The sequence below is a fragment of the Triticum aestivum genome, chromosome 1B (assembly GCF_018294505.1).
Source record: "Triticum aestivum cultivar Chinese Spring chromosome 1B, IWGSC CS RefSeq v2.1, whole genome shotgun sequence".
NCBI classification, from domain to species: Eukaryota; Viridiplantae; Streptophyta; class Magnoliopsida; order Poales; family Poaceae; genus Triticum; species Triticum aestivum.
The window spans coordinates 331,579,031-331,605,126 of record NC_057795.1 but is presented as its reverse complement, the minus strand read 5'-3'; the positions used below and the strand labels follow the sequence as shown (position 1 = coordinate 331,605,126).

Here is a 26,096-nt window from a genome sequence, read left to right as displayed (position 1 = left end):
GTACAACGCCATCATGGAGAAACCTGGCTTCAGCGATGAGGCTCTCGTGGCAGCTCTGAGCCACCTGCTGGACAACAAGGTCCAGGGTGTTGGTTTTGTTGCCATGGCACAAGGCCACGGGATGCTCTAGCTCAGGAGCTAGCTGGGCAAGCACTACTACTAGAGCTTGTTGTTGGTTACCGCATGCATGATCCTAGATGGAGATGGCGACGATGATGACGGCGTATATTTTGTGTAGCTAGGGCTTGAAAACTGGTTGATGGTCTGTATATTTTGTTGAGGTGGTATACACCAACCCCTCATGATGATCGTGAACTTGCGGTGGTAGGATGACACCCTCTTTTGGAGGTGGTGGTAGGATGACACCATAGTAGTGCTAGCTTAGAACTTGCTATGCCACATGATCGTGCATGCTTACTACTTCTGTTCCATTGCTTGCTTCTTGATTGTTCTTTTGCTTGTTGCTTCAACTGCTGCTCTTGTGCACTGTTAGGACAAATGGTATTGCGGTGTTCGTCGGGGGGGCACCAGGGGTTTACAGTTCATGGAAGCTTGCAGTGAATAAGTTGCATCTTACAGTAACAACAACCATAAAGGGTTTAAGACTAGGCAGGTGGAAGAAGAAGCTTACGCCAACTACGTGTGAAAGCACACGGTTGGCGTGGTTGAAGTTGGCAATGTTGCAGTTGCCAATACGGTGCCACACTTTGCGGTGAAGAACTTCATCATCATCGTGCAGTTCGTTGCTATTGCAGTGCTGTGTCGTTGGTGTGCTAGATGTGATCATGTGTAGGGTAACCTCACCACATATGGTACAAGGTTAACACACCTTGCATCGTGTGTGCAACTAAACATCGTGCTTATGTGTGAGTTCAAACAATGCGAGCAACCAAACACCGTGCGCTAAGCTATCCCCTAATGTGTGAGAACTAAACACGGACAATCAAATAAATTACAGATGTTGGTTTAGAGACTGCATTTGCTCAATCGGCCTCATGTGAGTCAGGCTTGAGCTAGCCAGGCCCGGCTGCTACGGCTGCCAAACATGCCCCTAGTGATTATGATGAGCACCTACCATGCAACCCAACCCATCCCTTCTCTCCGTCTGACGCATATGCATACAAAATCGACCGGAAACCCCATCGATTGATACTCTAGCTAACAACTAGCTGCATGTAGTTGTGTTGTTGCCGGTCTGCTAGTGAGCCATTGTTAGAGTACGTAATGGGCCTAATGGGCCCATTAGTCTTAGGGTTAATGAGAGATAAGGGTCGCTTGCTTAGGGATCAAGTAAGCCTTGCTTGGGAGTCAAGTAAACCTCTCTATATAAAGAGAGGAGATGTATCAATCTAATAAAGCAAGAATTAAGAAGGAAATTCCTTCCCTCTAGCCCGGCCGTGGGCAAAAAGGCCCCCAGCCGGCCCTCTCGCGCCCTCCTTCTAGCAGCGCCATAACAATTTGGTATCAGGTAGCTCGGTTCCGATCATGTCTTCGCCGCCGCCCACCCCGTCGCTTCTGATGCCGACCGTCACCACCGCGCCGCTGGCCATCTACACCGCGTTGCTGCCCTCCCCATCCGTGCCGCTAGTCGCATCCTCCAGCGCCGCCACCGCCCGGATTCCGGCGCCCTCCACTGCACCACCGGTCTCCGCCTACACCCCGGGGGAAATCACCGGGGTCCTCAACGACCTCGTCACAGTCGTCCAGGAGATCCGGCTGTACCTGGCCAGCCCCTACGGGTCGCCGCCTCCCCTGCCGCCGACCGCCGCCATCGGGCCGCCGGCCTTGCCGTGGTACTCGCCGCATCCAGGGGCCTCCGTGGCGTTCGCTTGGACGCTGCAGCCCCAGCTATAGCTGCCGCCGCCGCCCACCGCCGCCCCACAGTGGCCGCGGTGGCCGGCGCTGGCTTCCGCCGCGCCTCCAGCGCCCATCGCCGCCCCCGCGGCACTGTGGCTGCCGTGGCAGCCGCCGCACCAGGCAGCCTTCGCCGTGCTCGTTGGGCCACTGCAGCAGCCGCTGCAGCTGCCATCCATCGCCACCATCGCCCAGCCCTGGCTGCAGTGGCAGCCGCCGCTCTTGGCGGCCTCCGCCGCTGCCCGGTGCGCCACCACAGCAGCCGCTGCAGCTGCAGCAGCCACCGGCGATCAGCTCCGGTCCCGCATCGACCGCACCGGCGGGAGTCCCGCTTCACCAAGTCCAGTCCCCGCCGTCGCCGTCACCATTTCTGTCTTGGATCGCTACCCGACACGTGTCAGTGGCGGTGAGGCTGCAGGCTGTTGCGCGCGGCCTCCTAGCGTGTCGGCATGTGCGGGAGATGCGTGGTCTGCAGCTGCCGCTCCTCCAAGTTGCCCTTTGTCGGTGTCAAAACCGGCGGATCTCGGGTAGGGGGTCCCGATCTATGCGTCAAGGCTGATGGTAACAGGAAGCAAGGGACACAGATGTTTACCCAGGTTCGGGCCCTCTCGATGGAGGTAAAACCCTACTTCCTGCTTGATTAATATTGATGATATGGGTAGTACAAGAGTAGATCTACCACGAGATCGTAGAGGCTAAACCCTAAGAGCTAGCCTATGATGGTATGATTGTAATTATGATCGGCCTTCTAAGGACCAACCTCTCCAGTTTATATAGACACCAGAGAGGGCTAGGGTTTACATGGAGTCGGTTACAAGGAAGGAAATATAATATCCGGATCGCCAAGCTTGCCTTCCACGCAAAGGAGAGTCCATTCCGGACACGGGTCGAAGTCTTGAGTCTTGTATCTTCACGCTTCAATAGTCCGGGCGTTGTACACAGTCCGGCTGTCCGGATACCCCCTAACCCAGGACTCCCTCAATAGCCCCTGAACCAGGCTTCAATGATGATGAGTCCGGCGCGCGGTATTGTCTTCGGCATTGCAAGGCGGGTTCCTTCTCCGAATACTCCAAAGTGGTTATCGAACACATAAGCCGTGTCCGGATCTGCAAGATGATATTCACATGGTATAGATCTGATTTGCTGGCAATCTTCGTGCGTCGTGCCCTTGCCTCGTGGTTGGTCCAATGTGAACCAATGTTTCCTACCCCACAATGACTCGCGTTACGAGGTGGTTTTATTGGCACATCTCGTCGAGGCAGAGATCGTGTCCCTTTTATTACAGAATTTTCCATCAATATGAGCGTGCGTGACCCCAAGACGGCTGTTGGTATAACCCCATGTGTTTTTAGACAAGCCTCAAATGGTCACACCGGGGACTCTTGATATTCACCTTCTTTATAAAGGGGTTGAGACCTATGCCTCTTTTTCCACCTTCATCGCGCCTTCTCGCACCTCGAGTTCTAACACCCAAAACCTAAGCTCCACACCTCCGGAATCCTCAAATATGTTCGGATCTGACCCTCAAGGCCAGTGGGTGGCCTCCTCGATTGAAGAGAAGGACATTGCAAAGCTTAGGGAGGTCGGATACCTGACCGCTGATATCCAGCACAGGCTCCCTGCTCCAGGGCAGGTCATCCCTACGCTGGAGCCCAACGAGTGTGTCGTTTTCGTCCCACACTTCCTCCATGGCTTGGGTTTCACCCTCGATCCTTTCGTGAGGGGGATCATGTTCTATTATGGGTTGGATTTTCATGACCTGGCTCCAGATGCTATCCTCCATATCTCGTCGTTTATTATCGTGTGCGAGGCTTTTCTCCATGTCACGCCACACTTCGGCTTATGGCCCAAGACCTTCAATGTGAAGCCAAAGATGATCGAGGGGCGACATGTGGAGTGCGGAGGGGCTGTAATAAGTAGAAACGCAGATGCCCCGTGGCCAGAGGGTTCTTTCCCATAAGTATCTGATGTATGGCAGTGGAGGTGGTTTTATGTCACAGCTCCCAGAGGCACAAAGTGGGTGGCTGCCCCCGAGTTTCGCTCGGGCCCTCCGCCACAGTTGGCGTCTTGGACAGACGTAGGACGGAATTGGGGGCCCACTGGTGATATACCAGTACTGTAGAATCGCATCCGGGAGCTTCTTGCGAGGGACATTAATCTTGTCAGCATAATGCAAGTGATGTTAATCATACGATCTATCACACAAACGTCCCTAAACCTCAGTAAGCCTTTCTAGATGATGCATTTCCCTTTATCGATGTATTCATCTAAGGCCACATGCAGGTATATATCCGGCGGATGTTACCGTGCCAACGCCGGCCTCTCCGGATGTGGGAGTTCAATCCGGAGGGTCCGCGGACTGTCAAGCACTTCTTTGGCTTGAAGCTCGAAGAGGTGTGCAAATTATTCTTCGGACGGAAAGTAATGTGTCCGGACTCCACCGAGGATGTGGGCCTAAGCTGTAATCGCCTAGATACCCAAGTAAGTAGCCTTGATACCGGACACCCTGTTTTATATTTATCATGACTCTTTGTTCTGACAATCACCTGCGTCCAGGAATGGCTCAGCAAGGCGGAGAGAATCAGGTGTCCGGCACCGCTTCCCGAAGGCTCGCCCGCCCCTACCATGGCCAAGATGCTCGACCGGGTACTCAGCAGAATGCCCTCGGGGAAAGACAAGGGGAGGGACGAAGAGACCGAACCCCACATGCTACACATCCGAATCAGGGGAATTGTTGCCTCCCCCAAGGAGGATAGTCGGGGAGGGGAGGCTAAAGCCTCCTCCCCGCGCGGGAAGAAGAGGGCTGCCTCCGAAGACTTGGAGACGGAGACGCCTAAACCAGGGAAGAAGGTGTCACCAAGGGGCTCTGCCGCGTCGGGCATCCTCACCGCATTATGCCCAGCAACGGGCCAGCCCTCCAACGAGCCGTAAGTCAATCATTAACTTAAAGGTACTGTATTTCTCCTGGGTCAATAACCAGGATTCAACTTTTTGCAGTCCGGCTGGCAGCTCTTCTCAACTGGGTCGTCTTCGGGGGACCTTCCTCCGGAGATGATGGAGAGCGAGACCCCACCCGCCTCTCCGATTCTTGACGCGGGCGACACCGAGGTGTCGTCACAGAGGAGTCCGGATCCGCCAAGGCCGGAGGCCAATACGTCAGCCGCCCTGAGTCCGGACGTACTGACGGGCTTACCGGAGCGAGTTGTGCTCTCGGAGGAGCACCGCTCATTAATGAGTGCGGTGCTCAAGAAGATTTCATCCGCTACAAGCGGTTTGAATGCAGCATTTACAAGCCTTCTCAGAGGCTTTGAGGTATGTAATGGGGAATACACCATATAGATAGTAGCCCCTGAGACTTTGGTTGCCCGCCCTAGGCGGAAAACGGGGGATCATAAACCAAAGATTTATGTTGTAAATATGTTCAGGTACCTGTGGGTTCGACCGCCAGCCCATCCGTTGAAGTTGCCGAACTATCGAGGCAAATTGGGTCGATTGATGCCAATATCACTCTGATGAATGAGTGGCTGGATACATCACAAGGTATGTGCCCTGTCTCCCATAGCATAGGAAAAATATTAAGGTGGCACATATTAATGTAATTTGTTCGGACTGCAGATGGTGCTGCTGCCGTGGAGGTCCTGAGGGCGGAACTTGCTCTAGCCAAGGAGCAAGCTCGGGTGAGTAATGCGGCTGCCCTAAAGGCGGCCGAGGAATTGCGAGCCGAACATGCTACTCATCACCGAAGCAAGGAAAAGATAGCCGAAATGGCTATCGAGTTAAAAAATGCCGCTGACCGGTATGAGCTCTTGAAAAAGAAGCATGAGGATAAATCGGCTGACCTGAGCAAGGCACTTAATGCAACCAAGGAAATACGGACCGAGCTCAGGGGTGCGCGGGAGGAGCTTCAACAGGCCGGTAAAATCGCGGCTGGAGGCTCCTTCTTGCTGCGGATGAAGTTCTTCGATCCGAAGTACGCTCCCCTGGATGGACGCTGGAGTTCGGCGGATGCCTACGCGGACCTGGCGAAGAGTACGACTGATGTTGTGGAGTTCTTCAAAGATCAGGGCGAGAAGGAGGTGGAGAAGCTTTTCTGGTCGCAGTTTAATGCTCCCACTCGCCCGCTGCCGTTAAGTGATAGGATGGCTACTGTAGCGGAGCTTCACAGGTTGTCCGGGCTTGCAATGCGGTCTGTAATAGACCATCTTTGGCCGAAGGGGCCTAAGCCGGACAGTTATTTTGGTTTGGTGCAATAGGTCCTTGGGGCTGTGCCTCGGATCGATGCCCTGAGGAGGTCGGCATGCATAGAAGGTGCGTGGATGGCCCTTGCCCGCGTTAAAGCGTATTGGACGGATATGGATGCCGCTATTATAGCGTCTCAGGATCCGGTGGGGGGCCAATATCCGGCCGGGCACTACTTGGTGCAGGTCACAGAGGGTGCCCGCCTGATAGAGGTGCAGTGCCCGAAGAATCTCCTATCCGAGTGATGATTCAAATCATTGTAAAAACAATGTTTATTTTGATTATAAGGCTAGGTTTATACTATTTGCCTGAGAATATGATTATTTCCCCTGTGCGGCCGTTTATATATATGTATATATAAATATGCAATCCGAAAGTTAGCAGTCGTTGGCTTCGGCCCCCACGCGTACAATACAGGGGTGTTCGCAAAAAAATATGCTTAATCACTCTTGATCCAACGTCTTGGTCCATTAAGAAGGTGAGTCGTCGGGTGGTTGACCAGTCTCTCGTTGTATCATGACAGTCAGTTTTCGGCTTTCTCTACTGAGGTGCTCATCCGGAATAACCAGGGCACAATCGCAGTAGTTCTTCTTTGGCCACCTTAGCCGATAATAACGGAACGTAAGGCGGCAAACCCAGGAGCCGGGCAAACCCAACATTTGACCAAAGACATGATTCAGAGCTAATGCATATAAGGCCAAACTCGTGACGCCGAACACTCCCGAAGGTGTTCGGACTTTATAACAGATGATGAGCTCAAGAATGCCCATTCATTATAAACCCTGTGTTTCCAGGTACGGGCGTTAATCTGTCATGGCGAAATGCCAAAAACGGCAGTATCCTCTATGGGTATGGGACCCATGGGATGGTTAAACAACAAGAGACAATAGAAAAGGTTTACACAGGGGCTTAATCTAAAAAGAAACCTGTGGAACGGGGCCCTGCTGCACGTCTGCGCCTTTGTCTCCGTTGTGCCGCATCCTGGAAGGGTATCGCGCGAACGTTGTCTGCCAAAAAGGGAAACTCATAGAAGAGTGCAACGTAAGTATGCGATGGATAGTAAAAATCTGAGATGCTGGCCTGCCAATAAGGTTGGGCCAAGTTTGGGGCTTTATTATAAGCCCCTGGTATCCACTATAGGAATACATATACGGTGCCCTGGTTTGATATGGGCTGCCAGACTCGTCTAACCGTGTCCGTGGTCTTTACGACCCGTCATATTTTTGTTAGAGGCCGCTTATAGTCCGGCCGCTAGGGTCGTTGCGTGTTCCTCTGCGCACGAAGAGCGTGCTGTTACTCCATTAATGGTGATGACGCCACGTGGACCGGGCATCTTGAGTGTGAGGTAGCCATAGTGTGGCAATGCATTGAAGCGGGCAAAGGCCGTTCTTCCAAGCAGTGCTTGATAGCTGCTTTGGAAGGGTGCGATGATGAAGACTAGTTCTTCGCTTCTGGAGTTGCCTGGAGAGCCGAATGTTACCTCCAGTATGACGGAGCCCCTGCTGTAGGATTCAATGCCTGGTATCACCCCTTCAAAGGTGGTGTTAATCTTGCTGATTCTGGATGAGTCTATCCCCATCCTGCGGACAGTGTCCTCATATATTAAATTGAGGCTGATGCCGTCGTCCATAAGGACGTGGGTGAGGTGGTATCCGTTGATTGTTGGGTCAAGCACCAAGGCATCTGATCCTTCGCGTTGAATACTAGCTCGGTCGTCCAGGTGATCGAAGGTGATCGGACAAGACATCCAGTAGTTAGGTGTGGGTATGATGGGCTCTATATCGCGCGTGTCTTTATGGGCGCGTTCATGCCTTCTCGAGGATGTGCGAGTCGTGTGGATCATATTCACTGTTTTAACCTCTGGCGGGAATTTTTTCTGTCCCCCGGTGTTCGGCTGGCGAGGTTCATCCTCGTCTTCGCTTGGTGTTTCCCTTCCCTTGTGTTCGGCGTTTAATTTGCCGGCCTGCTTAAAGATCCAGCACTCTTTGTGCGTGTGGTTCGCAGGTTTGTCGGGGTGCCATGAATTTGGCATAGTCTGTCCAGAACTCTGTTCAGACCGGACGGTCCCTCTTTACTGCCTTTAGATGGCTTATTTTGCTGGTTAGGTCGAAGGCCCCTGAATCCGGCATTAACCGTTGTGTTATCCGGGCTCTCTTCCTTTATTTGGCGTTTATTTTTATTGCGCCGTGGTTTCCCTTTGCCATCCCTTATTTCGGATGTGCTAGGGCCGCTGGTGCCTTTACGGGCTAGCCAGCTATCTTCTCCTGCACAAAAGCGGGTCATGATGCTTGTTAGGGCTGCCATTGTCCTTGGCTTTTCTTGGCCGAGGTGTCTGGCGAGCCACTCGTCACGGATGTTGTGTTTGAATGCCGCTAAGGCTTCGGCGTCCGGACAATCAACAATTTGATTCTTCTTAGTGAGGAATCTGTTCCAAAGCTTGCGGGCTGACTCTTCGGGTTGTTGGATTATGTGACTTAAATCGTCAGCATCCGGAGGCCGGACATAAGTCCCTGAAAATTGGCCCTGAAAGCGTCCTCTAGTTCCTCCCAGCTCCCAATTGAATTTTCGGGGAGGTTTTTCAACCAGTGCCGAGCTGGTCCCTTCAGTTTGAGGGGAAGGTATTTGATGGTGTGGAGATCATCCCCGCGAGCCATATGTATATGTAGGATAAAGTCCTCGATCCAGACCCCTGGGTCTGTCATTCCGTCGTATGCCTCTATGTTCACAGGTTTAAAGCCCTGTGGGAATTCATTGTCCAGTACTTCATCAATAAAGCACAGGGGGTGAGCAGCTCCTCTGTATCTGGACGCGTTGTGGCATGCCGTCGGTTGTTGTTGTGTTCGGTGTTTATTCCGAACTGGTATTTGGTTGTCATAACTATTTTGACGACCATAGTCCCCCGCCGAGGTGTGACCTTTAGATCAGTAGATGGACCTAGCTGCGCCAGCTTTCTTTTCCAGGTGCTCACCTAGATCGTGCGTGTTTTCGGTAGTTGATTTATTGCGGTTATGAAGTGGTACGTCTCGTCTCCTGGTCGTGTTACTCTTTAGTGGAATGGCCTCGTCGTCGAATTCTGGCAGTAGCTTACGTTTTGGGTAGCTCTTTGTGTGGCGACCGTCGCCATATCTTTCTTCAGTGTCTAGCACTTTATTCCATCTGCGATTGAGCGTTTCCTGTGCAGCTTTAAGCCGTTGCTTCTGCCTCTTCAAACTTCTCGCTGTGGCCATAAGCTTTCTATGGAGGTTATCTCGTTCCACGCGTTCTTCCGGAATGATGAATGCGTCATCATCCGGACTGTCTTCTTGTCCTGGGTCGGTTTGATGAACTCGTCCCTCTGGATCATTGTCTTCGGGCGTCTGCTCCGAACTATGCTCGGCATGACCTGGTTCATCCTGCTCCATCGCTAGTTCCGTTTGGTCGTTGTTGCCTTCGGGGTTGACCGGAGCATCCATTCTTCTGGCGCTCTTGCTGATATTTTTACTGTTGCTGGATTTGGAACGGCGTCTGCGCCGTCACTTTGGTTTTTGCCCAGGGGTTTTATCTTCCGGATTGTCGCCGTCGTCTTGCTTGGGCGTATCCACCATGTATATGTCATGTGACGAGGCGGGAATCCGGTACCCCATAGATTCTGAGTCCTCTCCTGCATCGTCGTCCATACCGTTGATGCCTTCAGAGTCGAAGTCAAGCACGTCGGTTAAATCATCAACCGTGACTATCAAGTGGGTGGTGGGTGGGTAACGAATTTCTTCGTCGCCTGCTTCCCACTCGAGCCGGACATAGTTTGTCCCGGAATTCTTTGTCAAAGAGATAATTTTAAATGAGTTCAGCATGTCGCCAAAGGGCGAGTGCTGAAAGACGTCCGCCGCGGTGAACTCCATCACCGGAGCCCAACCAGGTTCGGCGGGCTCAAGGACGCGCAGACTGGAACCTACAACCAGATAAGAATCCGGGGGTCCGAGGTCACAGGCTCCCTCGAAAGTGAGGCATGTGTTCGGCTCCATCACCGATGAGGGTACGGCCTGCGGGGCGGGGTCTAGCCCTCCTTCCTTAGGCAACGCAACCTACCCTGGATTTAGATCCGGGGCTTCTGCCGGGGTGATGTCCCGAGCATCGTCTGACAGCAGGTCTAAGCCATGCTCATCGTGATTGTTCGGCGATCCTGATGTTGGCCCGAATCCGTCGAAGATCAAGTCTCCGCGGATATCCGCCGTGTAGTTCAAGTTTCCGAACCTGACCTGGTGGGCGGGGCATAGCTATCGATCTGCTCCAGATGGCCAAGCGAATTGGCCCGCAGTGTGAAGCCGCCGAACACAAAGATCTGTCCGGGGAGGAAAGCCTCACCCTGGGCAGTGTTGTTAATGAGGATTAGGGGAGCCATCAAGCCTGATAGCGACGACACAGAGGAACTCTCAATGAAAGCACCAATGTCGGTGTCAGAACCGGCGGATCTCGGCTAAGGGGTCCCGATCTGTGCGTCAAGGCTGATGGTAACAAGAAGCAAGGGACATAGATGTTTACCCAGGTTCGGGCCCTCTCGATGGAGGTAAAACCCTACTTCCTGCTTGATTAATATTGATGGCATGGGTAGTACAAGAGTAGATCTACCATGAAATCGTAGAGGCTAAACCCTAAGAGCTAGCCTATGTTGGTATGATTGTAATTGTGATCGGCCTTCTAAGGACCAACCTCTCCGGTTTATATACACACCGGAGAGGGCTAGGGTTTACATGGAGTCAGTTACAAGGAAGGAAATATAATATCCGGATCGCCAAGCTTGCCTTCCACGCAAAGGAGAGTCCATTCCGGACACGGGCCAAAGTCTTGAGTCTTGTATCTTCACGCTTCAATAGTTCGGACGTTGTACACAGTCCGGTTGTCCGGATACCCCCTAATCCAGGACTCCCTCACCCTTCTCTGCACAAAGGACCTCGATCTCCTCCACTGCGTTGGGGATCTTGGGCATGCGGTTTCCCCCATGGGCGGCGGGCATGCTATTTTCCCCGCGGGCAGCGACCTCAAAGTCTGCGACATCGACGGTTGGGGGGGCGCACCCCTCCTCGTCATTCTCCATCGCAAGCCCTCCACTCTTCCCTGTGCGGTGCAAACCAACAGTCATCCGGCTAGGAGAAGGCATGGTGTCACCAACAGCAGTGCACCGCGTAGCACCACTGCATTCCGCCACCGGCCGCCGCCAGGGCGCCTCTGCTGGTCACTCTTGCGACCACTTCCATGTGGTCATACACATGCACTCCTTTTGTCTAGGTGGTTTCCATGGGATCCAGGTGGCTGTACACGTGCACGTCCGACGTGCGTATGGTGTCCACTTTTTGTTAAGGGGTCCAAAATAAAGCGTCCCAGTCCATTTCAGGTTGAGAATAATAAAACAAGCCGAGATGTAAAAGGCTTGTTTTTAGGTGTTAGGTTTGTGTTGCGTCGAGTCATGGTTATAAGTTGGTTAGGCTGCAGCTCGAGGACAAGCTGCATGTCCAGGTGGGGTGTAGTGTTAGAGTATGTAATGGGTCTAATGGGCCCATTAGTCTTAGGGTTAATTGGAGATAAGGGTCGCTTGCTTAGGGGTTAAGTAAGCCTTGCTTGGGAGTCAAGTAAACCTCTCTATATAAAGAGAGGAGATGTATCAATCTAATAAAGCAAAAATTAAGAAAGAAATCCCTTCCCTCTTGCCCGGCCGTGGGCAAAAAGGCCCTCGGCCAGCCCTCTCGCGCCCTCCTTCTAGCAGCGCCATAACAGCCATGCTTCTGGTAGTTTCTCATAAGCACATGCCGAACTTGTTAAATAGTGCTTCATCTGTTTAACGATAAACCACGTCTTGGGTCCTAATGAGGTATTAAGGTTGCAACTTTGATCATTACTTTTCGTATCAACATGTTGGTGAAAATATGTAATGAGATATTGTAAACACATACTCCCTCTGTATCCAAATATAAGATATTTTCTGACACTGCCATTGTTTCACAACCATCTTATATCTTAATAAGGAGGGAGTATAATTTAAATGAAAAACTTAGTGATATTACTTTTCACATTGCTAGTCTAAATAATTGGACGACGATAACTGCCATACGTGTGGGTGTTAAGGGGTCTGGCCACACGTTTTGTGTGGTCTCTAAGAGGAGCAGCCCACACGCCTACGTGTGGGCAAAACAACTAGCACCCGCACGCCTTTTTTTCTTGCGGTCCCTCTCATACGCCTACATGTGGGCAAAATGAATAACTGCCACACGACCTCTCTTAGCCACCTACCTCATGGTCCAGCACGTCCCGCGTGACAGTTAGCACGCGTCCCCGCAGTTGCCATAGTCTGGACCCTCTTCAATGTCCGTTTAACTGCAGTTGCCATGTCACTGAACTACAGTTGCCATGTCGGACAACTACAGTTGCCATGGTTGCTCAACTGCAGTTGCCATCTCAGGTCAAGTGCGAGATGCCATTTTGGACAACTGCAGCTGTTGCCATCTATGGTCTGGTTTACTATAGTTGCCATGATTTGAAAACTTTAGAGGGTTGACACCTACTAACACTAAGCAGTTGCCATGTATGGTATGGTTTACAACAATTGCCATGATTTGAAAACCTTAGGAGTTGCCACCTACTAACACTAGACAGTTGCCGTGTAGCGCTACAAAAAGACATGACAAAACAACATGTTCGGGTAAAGAGAGAGTTGCCATCTGCTCACAAGCACACTAGGGCAGTTGCCGTGTACCCTTAAAAACACATGGCAACTGACATGTTCGAGTAAAAAAGAGAGAGAGTTGCCATCTGCTTACAAAGCACACTAGGGCAGTCGCCATGTACACTGCAAAACACATGGCAACTGGCAACTTGGGTGTGGGAGAGGAGACGGGCGTGTGGGCGAGATGGCAAATGCCCACACACCAGCCCTTGTGCGTGAGTGAAAACTGGCGTGTGGGCGAACTGCTAAACGCCCACCCCTCCCCCCCCCCCCCCCCCCGTGTGGTGAAACGGATGTGTGGGCGACCGGGTGAATGCCCACACACCAGCCCAGTCCTACGTGGCACCACAAACATGCCAAGATTCATTCACCCACAAACGGGCGCGGATCCACGCGTGGGGGCGAGATGCAAACGCCCACACGTGTGGGCGTTAGTGTTTCCAAAATAATTCTACGAAGGATGATGGTCAAGGTTAACTACATCATCTATTTTATGACATGACATTTACACCTCGTATTTTCCAAAGGGGTAATAAATTACTCCTATTTGTCAAGTCTCTAAAACATCCTATATTAATTTACAAAGGGAGTATTTTGGACACTGGCACGATGTCTAACATACACATTTGATGGTTAATTCACAAAAAATTAATAAAAATTGATTGTTACTCTTTAGTGCAGTGTTTTTCTCTTTTTTGCAAAAAATTTACTGATCTATTGATGATGAGCAATAGCAGTACAAAGATTCCTAAAAGTGAAAATTACAACCAGGTTCATGGACCCCCTCCCCTAGCAACGAGTACAAGCATTGAATTGATGAGCTGAAGGCACGCCGACATCATCGTCCATCCTTCACCATAGTTGGGCAAAACTTGTTGCAGCTAACAATCAGGAAGTCATCATACTAAGGCTCCGAAGGACCAATGCACCGGTCCAACATTCATCACCGCAAGATAAATGTAGATCGGAAAGATCATACCTGTAAAGATACCAATGACCACGAGCGCCAACCAAATCCAAAAGGATCCATTGGAGGCCAACGCCGACCACACATCTACACACGTCCTCTGTCGGAGCTAGGCGCACCACCGGATCGTGGACAAGACGGGAAGTACATTATTCTGACTCTGGACTGCCACCGCCGCCTCGCTGCCCCGAGTAAGACACCAAAAATACCTCCAAGATCTATCAACAACCGTAGGAATAAGGACATTCGCATCAAAGATGGATCTAGACAAGGTTATGAGCCTAAGCATCGTTGCCACCGTAGCTATGGTCGAAGTGCCGAAGAACTCAGCAAGCCTAACTGAGGAAAACAGTATCTCCGAAGGCCGAAAGATGGTGGAAGTATCTCCAATGTGAAACAGTGCTCGCGTATGTCGCTTCTTGCTAGTTTCAGTGATATCAAAAGATGTATGGTGATTCTGATTCATGATGACTAAATCCGACCGCGACTAGGAACACTACATGGAGAGGAAAAAAACATTGACCAAGAAAAGGAAATATCCTGGAAGGGGTTGTCGCTCCAAGAGGTCAACCGAATCCAAAAGGTCGGGACTAATAGGCTTACGCAAATTGCGCACTCTGTCGTGCAACCGTCCCAAACCGTTTTCATGCCGGACAGAAACATCCTGGAAGGGGCTGTCATTCTGCATGAAGCACTCCATGAAATCCACTCAAAAAAACTAGATGGAGTTGTTTTCAAAGTGGACTTTGAGAAAGCATACGATAAGGTAAAATGGCCCTTCCTTCAACATGCATTGCGTATGAAAGGTTTTGATCAGGCCTGGAGACACCAGGTAGACTCCTTCACGCAAAAAGGGAGTGTTGAAATTAAAGTGAATGATGACATAGGTTACTATTTCCAAACACACAAAGGACTAAGGCAAGGGGATCCGATGTCTCCTATTCTCTTCAACATAGTGGCCGATATGTTGGCAATTCTTATAGGAAGAGCTAAGGATGCGGGTCAGGTAGGCGGCCTCGTCCCGCACTTAGTAGACGGAGGTGTATCCATCCTACAGTATGCTGATGACACTATCATATTCATGGAGCACGATTTGGCAAAAGCACGAAATATGAAGCTCGTGTTATGCTTGTTCAAACAATTGTCCGGGTTAAAGATTAACTTCCACAAGAGCGAGATGTTCTGTTTTGGAAAAGCTAATGATGAACAAGATGCGTACAAGCAATTGTTCGGGTGTGAATTGGGGGCTTTACCTTTTACCTACTTAGGTATACCAATTCACCATCGTAAGCTAACCAACAGAGAATGAAAGTGCATTGAGGATCGTTTTGAGAAGAAATTGAGCTGCTGGAAAGGCAAGCTGATGTCATACGGAGGACCCTTAATTCTCATTAATTCGGTCCTCACGGGTATGCCCATGTTTCTTCTCTCTTTCTTCGAGGTTCCGATGGGAGTCCGGGAGAGGCTAGACTTCTATCGATCACGCTTCTTCTGGCAGAGTGATGAACTTAAGCGAAAATACAGACTTGCTAAATGGGATATCATTTGTAGGCCGAAAGACCAAGGGGGTCTAGGTATTGAGAATCTAGAAATGAAGAACAGATGTCTCCTTAGCAAGTGGTTGTTTAAGCTTTCTGTCGAGACGGAGGCCACTTGGGCTCAGATCTTGCGGAACAAGTACCTTCACTCCAGAACCTTGTCCCAGGTAACAGTGAGGCTGACTGATTCACCTCTTTGGAAAGGAGTGATGAGAGTTAAAACCACTCTTTTTCAATAGGACAAGATTCATAGTTGGAAACGATAACGCTACGAGGTTTTGGGAGGATACATGGCTAGGGGAGACGCCCCTCGCACTCCAATATCCTTCTTTGTATAGCATTGTTCAGCGTAGAGACGCTTACGTTGCAACAGTTATGCAGTCAACTCCGCTCAATATTCAATTTAGGAGGACGCTAGTGGGAACCCATTGGGAAGCTTGGCTCAATCTTGTCAGAAGATTGATGGATGTTCAGCTGTCTCAACAACCCGATCATTTGTGCTGGAAACTAACTAAGAATGGTGAATTCTCGGTTAAATCCATGTATTTGGATGTTATCAACCCTAGTTGATTCCTAGATCGAAACATGTTCGGAAAGTTAAAGTTCCTTTGAAAATAAAAGTGCTTATGTGGTTTGTGCATAAACAAGTTATTTTAACTAAGGATAATTTGACAAAACGCAATTGGACAGGATCTACCAGATGTAGTTTCTGCGACCAACACGAATCAATCAAACATCTCTTTCTGGATTGTCCTCTGGCAAATATTTTGTGGCGTTCGGTTCACATAGCTTTTAACATTACTCCACCGAATTCTATCAACACGTTATTTGAGACGTGGCTTGATGGGATAGATTACGATACAGCGTAACACATTCATGTAGGAGTATGTGCTTTATTATGGGCAGTCTGGAATTGCAGAAATGATCTGGTCTTTAACAGAACAACAAATATTCACTTTTTGCAGGTTATCTTCAGAGCCACTGCGTTGATCCATATGTGGTCGCTACTCACTCCGACGGAGGCCAAAGAAGGTTTGGTTACTGGGTCTACCCGATGGGAGATGGTAGCACGGGATATTTTCAACCGGTTTGGATGGCGGTCATGTAATAGGATAGGCATGTAGTGCTCTTATCTTTTTATGCCAGCCGGTTGTGGCTTTTCCATTTTACTGTTCAGCTCTTGCTGAGCCTTTTTTCGTTCATTATTCGAGACTTGGAGACTTTTGTTGGATATTTTGCTTATTAATAATATTGGCCGTACGCATCATTCTGATGCAGAGCCTGGGGCATACCCCCTTTTCGGAAAAAAAAGAAAAGGAAATATGAAAAGCACATGATTGAAATGTCATGACATCTTGAATCGTAAAGCAAACAAAAATATAAGGAACATTGGGAAGAACCTTTGGACGATCCACGAAGGAAAATTATAAAATTTCTAAGATTGTGTGTTACTTGATTAGGGAGAGAATCCAGAGAGAAAGACATAAGATGCATTGGAACTTCAAAGAAAAATCCATTTGGTCAGACATGTTAGATTATATGTTAAACTTTAATACAAGTTGATAAAAGCGGCTCGGTTTAGGAAACCCAGGCTAAGTCGGTTCGTGACTTAGACCTTTGGTACTACCATTCGTCAATTTGATTCAAAGTAATGGAGTAAATGTAAAAGGAGGAAACGTTTCTTTGATCACAGTTTTAAAGAAAAACGCGAGAATTTTACGATCTACTCAGACCTCCTTTAGTAATTCGTACGTTCAAAGAATGTGATACAAAGGTCTAATAATATCCTAATTATATATTTTCATATGGTTTGACTTTACTTTGATTGCGCTTACTTTGATTGCGCTTATTAAGATCAACATGTTTTTCTATTTCTGTGGACCAAATACCCAAGTTTCAAGATTCTCGCATTTTACTATTGTTTTTTTGTGCATGCACTCCTATTATAGTCTTGTCTTTTTTCTTCTCATGATCCTATTTGAATTTTACGATCCAAAGAGGCTGGCCGCATCTCTTATGCAACGAGGTTTGCAATCCTACGATCAGGGACAGGAAGAAAATTTCCTTACAATTTTAATCCTCTACTCCCTCCAATCCATATTAATTATTATTGATTCAGTACAAAATTGTACTAAATCAGTGAAATCCAGAATCCCCTTGATGCATGCTCACAGCTACCTGTTCAGTTATCAAGCACACATCCTTTGTGATGAGCAAGGCAAGTGAGATGAATTTTCTTGTGGATTTCCTAGAAATTGTTGCGCTACGGACAGGGGTCTCCGAAAATTTGAAACAGCAAAATTGAGCAAAAGAACAAAGAAACGGCTACCGCTCTTCATTTATTTAGAGGTTAAAATAACGTACATGTAGCGTTGATTCCTCACTCAACCATAATCTTACGTACATACGGATTTAATCTACGTCGATCGAAGCTGCAGGACGCGGTGCATGACCAGACCAGTACTGCTTCAGTGTGCAACGTAGCTAGACAGCCATGGCCGAATCCTTTCTCTACCTACGTACGCAGTCCTTCCATCGTTCCATCTAGGCGTGCGATGGCGGCAGGCCTCTTTGTCTCTTGATGATGATGCTACTAGGGCTAGCTAGCTGACCAACTTCTGTACAGTCTTCCTTCCGTACGTGCATGGACGCGTGCATCCATCCATCCCGTGGATGGATTAGCACGTACGTACGCTACGCGTGCATAGGCGATGTGCGATGCATGTCGTGCTGGCCGGCTACTAGACGCGGATGGGGGCAGGGCGGCGGCGGTCGCGCTCCATGGCCTGGCGCTGCTCGGACTCCTGCCGCTGCATGCGCAGGTGCTCGTGCTGCCTCCGGATGAAGCTCTCGGCGCGGCGGAGGAGCTCGTCCTGCGCCATCCCCAGCACGTCCCTGGTGCGCCACCCCTGCCTCGCCGCCACCGGGGACGACGCCGCGGCCGGGTGCGGCGGGGAGGCCGGGACCATCGTGGCCGACTTCCGCATCTCCCTCCGCGCGACCACGGCCTTGTCGGCCGCGCGCCGCATCCGCGGCAGCTCCTCGCCGCCCCACGTCTCGCTCTTCCGCACGGCCACCGGCCGCGCCGCGCCGCTCCTCACGATGGACTGCCACGCCGAGTCCATGGACACGTCGTCGACGCCAACTGCCTCGGACTCAGTCGCAGCGGCGGAGGCTGTCGGCGTCTCCTCCTCGCTGCGTTCCTTCTTGCCCTCGGGCTTGGCCTCCGCCGCGGCGGCTCCCACCGTGGCCGTGCCCTCGCCGGCGAGCTTCTTCCGCACGCGGGGGCGGTCGACCGGCCTCTTGGCCGTTCTCGCTTCCCGCGGCCGGCTCGTCGAGACCGGCGCCGGCGGCGCGACGACGGCGTCAGGAGCGGCAGCAAAGACGTCGTGTTCCGAGGAAGGAAAGAGCATGCCGCCCATGGCAGCGGATACGTCGCTGGCCGCGGACGGGAGTCCGGCCGCGACGGCGGTTCCGCGGTGGCAAAGGAGCCAGAGCGAGACGACGATGACGTTGGCGGCGATCCACAGGACGCAGGGACGGGAGAAGAGGAGAACGGAGGGGAGAGGCGCGACGGAGACGAAGGAGGCTGCGCCCGCCGTGGCCACCAGGACGGCCACGACCACGGCGACCGCCGCTGCCCTGAGGAAGGAGCAGTTCATCTCGGGGAAGACGTGCTAGGCCACGAGAGGGGGGAGGATGGCGTGCAAGGAGGGGGGGGGGGGGGGGGGGGGGGGGGGGGGGGAGCGATGAATGTGTGGGTCGAGTCGCTTATATAGCCGGGACGGGAGGAGGAGGAGGAGCTGAGGTACTGACGGACTGACCTCTCTCAAAAGCATAAAGCGCACGCTAAAGATATTTCCATCTTCTTTTTAAACAAGATATTTTCATCTTCTCAGCCTCAACTGGTAGAGTAATTTCCAAAATAAACAAGTTTCGAGGAAAGAACAAAATAAGGAACGGAATATCCAATGTTGCACCCGGCCGGTGTGAATACGCTCCGCTCGTGCTGCGACCGTGCTTAACTGAGTGCAACAGGCTACAGCTTAACATATATACTAACTTGAAAGTAACCCACATAATGCAGGTATTAAATGGTTTGATTAAGGAGGAAGAGAGAAGCAATGAGCAGGTTTAACCGCAGTTGATAGTAGGGCGCGGAGTCCGGTCGTCTCGCGAGGTCAGTCAATCAAACACCCATATATCTACTACCGGTGCATAGTATGGTGGATGAATACAATATGCACGCATGCCGTGTTTTCGCTGTGAACCATTATTGAGTACTGAACCAGTCGTCGGTCCCTTGTACAGAGCGAGTATAACTGTATTTTCTACAGACCAATATATACGAAGAAATGGAAACAAGCATGCATGCATGATTCAGCCAAGGGTGGAGCTGGAAATAGGGCGCCATATATACATACGTCAGCTGCATGACCATGTGTCAATACTCACCCACTTGGGTTTTGGTTTTGGTTTTGATTGGTTGAGACCGCATTATCACTGCTTGTTTTTTGAGGTGGCGGCCTTGTCAATCAAGTACTAGTACTGTACTCTATGTATGATGGTTAACACAAGAGATACCCATGACCTATCCTAAAACAAAGGTACCCATGACTTACGGGCCTTGGGTCTTCTTTAGGGATCCGGCTTGCCTGCTCCTTTTCCATGCTCCCATCCGTGCTCCCACCTCATCCAACGGTTGTATTTTTTCTTTTTTTCTTTCTAATCTAATCATCTCTCCCCCTGATTTTAATGGGGTGGGATCGAGCTTTATTTTATTCCAATCAAATCAAGCCACGTATGCGGGAGCACGGATGGGCACACGGGAGGGGAGCAGGCAAGTCTCGTCCTTCTTTAGCGCCAGCATCCTGTCACCGTGTCATCGTCTCACACTCTCACACACACCAAGGAAGAAAGCTACGTACTAATTCCCTAAGTACTCCCTCCGTCCCAGAAGAGTAAAATGCATAGGTGATCATTGTACTTGTGTCAAAAACTCACTTTGATCACTGTACTTAAAAATATAGTCAATATGGTCACTATATACGTTATCCGGTGATTATACGGTCACTGCTCGCACCGTATTTTGTCTTTGTTGACTGGTCAAAATTTCCAAGTGGCAAATAACGCAGTTTAGTCGGCCGCCCTTTTGCGGGCCCCATCTGTCTGTGTGCGGAAATAAATTAGTACTGGAAATAAAAGCAAAAGCCCCGCACGCAGGAGTGATTCGAACCAGAAACCCTACGGTGGAGACGCGCGCGCTAGCTTCGGTGTCAAACCGGATAGTGATATTCTTTTATATCACGTAAATGGCAACACGTAACACGTAGTTGTCACACACGAACGCACTGCACCACACACTCACACATTGTTGTCGTCTCCACGCCCAAGTCCCTTCACTGCCTCGCTAGGCAGCTCATGGAGCCCTCGCCAACGCCTCATGAGCGCTTGCTGCATCACCGTCGTCCGGTACGTAGAAGCAGCCGGACAAGGTAGCGAACGTATACTAATTCTTTGCCTGCGTGAGGTGGCCACACGGCCGACAGTGACGACACCCGCACGGAGTCGCCCTCCTCGCCGTGCTCACGATGGCGGCACGGCTGTCGAAGCACGACCTGGCGGTCTCAGTTTCGTCGCTGGTGTGCTAGTCTGCGAGTGTGTGCACGGGTGGTAGTGTGCGTTGTGTGTGTTCATAATGCGGGCGTGCTCTAACTGAATCATGCTTTGCATGTGTTAATAATAAGGATGCGTTCTAAGTAAATGACACTACTAGTTGACTGTCCAACTGGCTTGCTCGTCTTGGCGTAGTCACAGAGGTCTCTGGATCAATTCCGGTTACCCGCAAGTCAAAGTTTTTGTATTCATTTTACACCCCTCCCACTGACAAGTGGGACCCACATAATTAGAAAGAGGATTAGGCTGCATTATATGCCACATAGGACGATTGACTAGTCAACGCAGAGCAAATACGAAGCTATACGGTCAATCAGTGACCGCATAATCATGAAAACACATATATAGTGACCGTATTGATCGTATTCTTAAGTACAGTAACCAAAGTGAGTTTTTGACACAAATACAATGACCGCCGATGCATTTTACTCATCCCAGAATATAGAACGTTTTTGATACTATACTAGTGTTAAAAATGTTCTTATATTTTGGGACGGAGGGAGTAAGTGCTAAGAAAAAGGCACTGAAACAAAGCGGCCATATACATACACCATACTAACACACTAAAGCAATAGACTACGATGATGCAGTTTATCCAACCGTTTTTGGTATATTTTACCCAAAACAAGCTTTTGTTTCTGTTTTAGTGTGTACTATTTAGTTTAATTAACCAAGCTGTTTCTAACCGGGTGGTCAAAAAAATTGTAAAATAAGAACGAGGCAACCGCAAACTGAACTTCAGAAGTCGCAGCACGCTAACAGTAGCTTCATCAGAAGAATAACAGCGGGGCTTTATTCCACGGCACCTACCTTTTATGCACCCACGAACATGCCTTGTCCGATCCTGCCTTTTATCAATCGGTCCGTCAGTCAGTCAATAGAGACCCAAGGCTGGAGCAGCAGCAAGCACACACCGGACGGACGCTGCCTGCGCCGTCGTTGTCGTTGTTGCTTGCTTATCTTAATCTTCTTACTATTGATCGCTTTGCAAGTCTAGGTCAGCTCGCTCGTTGCTTATCCGTATGCCGGCGCCGGTGGGGCCCGCCCGTGCTCCCCAAGCACCCACTACCCTGTCTATCTAGTCTAGTCTACTATATCTAGAAGGAAAAAGAAAGCAGGCAAAAGCGCAGGCAAAGGCAGCACAGGCACAGCAGACATGATATTCCTCCGACGAGACGTGGGCCTCGCCACGGCCTCGCAATCCATTGGTCGGAGCAGTTGGGCACACATGGCTCGGCACCACCTCTACCGCTAGCAGACGAGCGGTGTCGCAATCCGTAATCCAGCGCCTTGATTTTGTATTTTTCTAGGTATCTCTGCTTTTGCTTTGCTTGCATGGCCGGGTATGCAGCAGAAAGCCTCTATCTATCTAGGGGTACCAAACTAGATAGAGGCTCCGAACCTGGATGGATGCTAAACCGTTTCCTGCTGCTAAGCTGAGCTGACCCGGGCTCGATCTTTAGCATGTACTGTAGTAGTATGACTTTGCTTACACAAGCATGCATGAACTTTCTTGCAAGGGAATCTCGGGCTTTTGCCATATAATTCTCCAGTATACGTGGCGTGCCTAGTTCTGCGTATTCATGTTCAAGGATTGGTCAACTAAACTCATCTTTTTACTTACACCTAAACACCAGTAATACTACGTCTGCTGGTGGTTACTTACAGCTAGAGAGCAGGACAGTGTGTACTCGGACACAGGTACTGGCAAACATTCTAAACACTACTCCGACTACTTCCCGGCCGACTATGGATGGCATCGGCAGGCAGCTGATGCCTTCCTGGATGGCTTGATATCGGCAGGCACTCTCCAGCACCCAACAGAAACGTGCACACTGCAAACAAGCTGGAAAAGAGAACACCGAGATAGCTGTGTTCTGCGACATGGCTCTGATCTGATGAAAGCTAAGCTAGGCACCAACAGCGACAGGTCACAGGTCCCACCCCACGTACGACGGCATCCATCCGTGATGGCCTATCATCAACAACCCCCGCCATCGTACCGGCTGTGTGACGGTACGATGGTGCATTGAGGAAAGGATCCTGCTCCGGCCGGGGTCTTTTTGCTTGCAAAGCTTGCTGCAATGCACCACACCGGCATCTTTTTTTTTTTAAACAAGGCAAAAGATTTGCCATTTCATTGATTAAGAGAAGGTTTAGACAGGCCACGAAGTGGCAAGAAATAAAATCTAATCTCGCGGCATACAACACTCAAATGCTTGGCGCCCGCCAACGCCCAAAGCGACAACTCCTCTTTTATCTTACTAATGACGACCGTCGTAGGTGCGGCGGTGTTGCGAAAAACTCTAGCATTGCGCTCCGTCCAAATTTCCCAGGAGATTAGCATCATTAGTGAGGATTCAGAACGAAGATATACGTTTCCATTCCATCATTCCCACACCGGCATCTCACTTTCTGAAAGATGTTGCCATGTCTCAACTCAAGTACACAAAAGCAAAACAGTTCCCTAAAAAAAAGGCAGAACAGCTGGATTGTTGTATGCGGAGAACAGATAGGCATAGTCCGCACATGGCGCAAATGCACGATGCTGGCTATTCTTATGTTTTCTCGCTTTAACAAAAAAACATAGGTATGCATGGTAAGTACTGTTAAACCTGTGTCCTGTTTCATGTGGATTTTCCAGCCACTGAATCGCCTAGAGCTGCAGCTTTGCAGATAGGTGTACAATGCAGACAGTGCACGTCCGAGTCAAGATGGACACTGGCTGTAGCAGTGTAGCTGTAGCTGTCTATCTCTGTCCAGTCCACTATGTTCCTCCTGATTCTGCATGAATCGTACAATCGCCACTGTACCACAATAATCTGATACCACCATGGCTTAAGAATAGAATAGTCATGTCCATCTTTTGATCCAAATGAGATCTTGGAGGATCGCGTGAGATAAATGGATAGCAAGGATTGGACGATCAAGATGGGGACATGAAGGATGGTTTCTAACCACTTCCATAAGGTGCAATTTGCTTTTCCCTTAGCTAGGGCATTGATCGGAACGGTGCTCAAAGGCTCATAAATTTGGGTCCCGGCTCTGATCCACAACTTCGTCGCCTGCATTAGCGCTCTCATCAGTGACTGTTAACGACTCTGTTACAGTACCACTTTGGTGCACATTTGTCATGCTAACGGAGCCTGTTTGATTCACTGCCAATTTTTTTATTTTTTCTGAACAATCAACGGGGGGCGATCGCCCACCTGAACATTGTATTAAATATTAATAGTAATAACGAGGCATTTCGTACATCACTTAAACACCCCGCAGAGTGCTGATGGGAAGGAGGGGTGCGTCAGCTACAAATATCCGCGCACCATTGACGCAACGGTGCACAGTCCCCGAACTATCCACAAGAGCAGATGCTCTTGGATCGAATGTCGCAAGTCAATATCCGAGTTATGGATGTTATCGAACACCATCCGGTTCCTGGACTTCCAGACCACCCAGAGGACGGAGCACATTGCCGTGCTAAGGAGAGGACGACTCCAAGAGGGATGATTGGCAGAGAAGGCGCACCAAAAATTTTCCACTGTGCAATCAATAGGCAAGCGACAACGGCCAAGGATACGCGCCCACATTAGACGCAAACGCGGGCACTCCAAGAAGAGGTGCCCGATCGCTTCCGACTGTCCTGGGCAAAAAGGGCAATCATCATAGTCGAGGAACCGATTCGGCGAAGGAAGGCCCTCGTACAGGTGTTGCCATGTCGTAGAATCCAGGCGAACACCTTGACTTTGAGGAGCATGAAACCATCCCAATTGAAGCCATGCAGGGGGAGCCCTATTTTACTTTCCAAGGTATGCGCTTGGTTCACCATCAAAGTTGTGTTGTGCCCTACTTTCCTAGCCATAAAATCTGCCTGTCACTCTTTTCCCCTCACTTCTCGACTAAATTGTGGTGGAAGCATTCTTATCCAAAATAAGTTTGGTGTCATGCACTCTGCCACCATTAGGTGGCAAAGTGTAGTAGCCCACCACACACCCATGGAACTAGAGAAGACAGGAAGGGTCAGTAGGCACTTAATCTAGTATAGGCCTTTGTGCTATGCAACTAGGGCATCTGTCTAGTATCTGTGCATAGAGCTGAACATTTGAGAAACACATGGTGTCTAACCACAGAAACAGCTTCAATCTTAGAAACCAAGAAATCCGCATTTGTTTATTCTAATCAAGCAAAAATGAGAAGTAACACGAACCAAGCAGAAGTTTGATAATGGATGAATGACAGATAGTAATAGGGTGGAAACTTAAAAACCCTACAATGTGAAATCATAAGTCACAGTGATGTAACATTAAGCTTTAGTATTTCAATAGTACTTTATACTCATAATAAACTTCAATCTTTCAACTGTTCGTCACACACATATTGGTGAAATCATAGCAGCAGCGCTTCTTGCTTATTTTGTGATTTATTTAGTCCAATGTGCAATTATGTAGTTTACCACACATAGTTACAAAATAAATATTGAAGATGCAGAAGAAATAGCATGCAATCGATTTCTCCCAATTTGCAAGCAACCTTAACGAAAATACTGAATTTATTGCATTTAGTTAACATAAGCCAATAAAAATGGTTTCACATAAGCATGTTGAATTTCAATTGGACCACCTCCAGCTAGGAAGCTACAGACCTACAATAGTTCCACTATAACATTATCTAAATCCAAAAAAGAAAATGTAAGTGCCTGCAGAAAAGTAGGGAAAAGATAAGCTAAGGCACTTACCTTCACCAATCGACAATGATATGTCAACCGAAACTACTTGGTCGAAATGTAAGCCCAAGGGTATCGCACCAAATACCTTGTCCCCTCTGATAGCTGGAGCCAGGAGGATTTGATGGACCCCATATCCCACTATGGTAGTTCGATCATACAAGCAAGCTTCAAGTAATGATAAGTATATATCAGAAGACTGTACATAAGCTTGATTTTGTTTTACATCTTTCTGTGACCAAATCATAAAGGAATAAATTCATAATTAAAACAGGAGAACCTATTATGCTATTAATGAAGTAGAAGAGAAAATCTAGCAATAAAAAAAACTTACCCGCCATTTTAACTTTGATCTGTACCTACAGCAATGATATCTCTTCATCAAAAACTAATATAACTACAGCCCCA

At 49.5% G+C, this 26,096-nt stretch overlaps 1 protein-coding gene across 1 annotated transcript; it reads right to left on the bottom strand.

Moving 5' to 3' along the window:
• Nucleotides 1-17,593: 17,593 nt before the first annotated feature.
• On the bottom strand, nucleotides 17,594-19,001 carry LOC123091043 (uncharacterized). The gene has a single exon (XM_044512438.1). The coding sequence runs from the start codon at nucleotides 18,952-18,954 to the stop codon at nucleotides 18,034-18,036; it is 921 nt and encodes a 306-aa protein (XP_044368373.1). The 5' UTR covers nucleotides 18,955-19,001; the 3' UTR covers nucleotides 17,594-18,033.
• Nucleotides 19,002-26,096: the final 7,095 nt, after the last annotated feature.

Excerpts from the sequence above, each read along its gene's own strand:
- LOC123091043 (XM_044512438.1), bottom strand. The coding sequence starts at position 18,954 with ATGAACTGCTCCTTCCTCAGGGCAGCGGCGGTCGCCGTGGTCGTGGCC.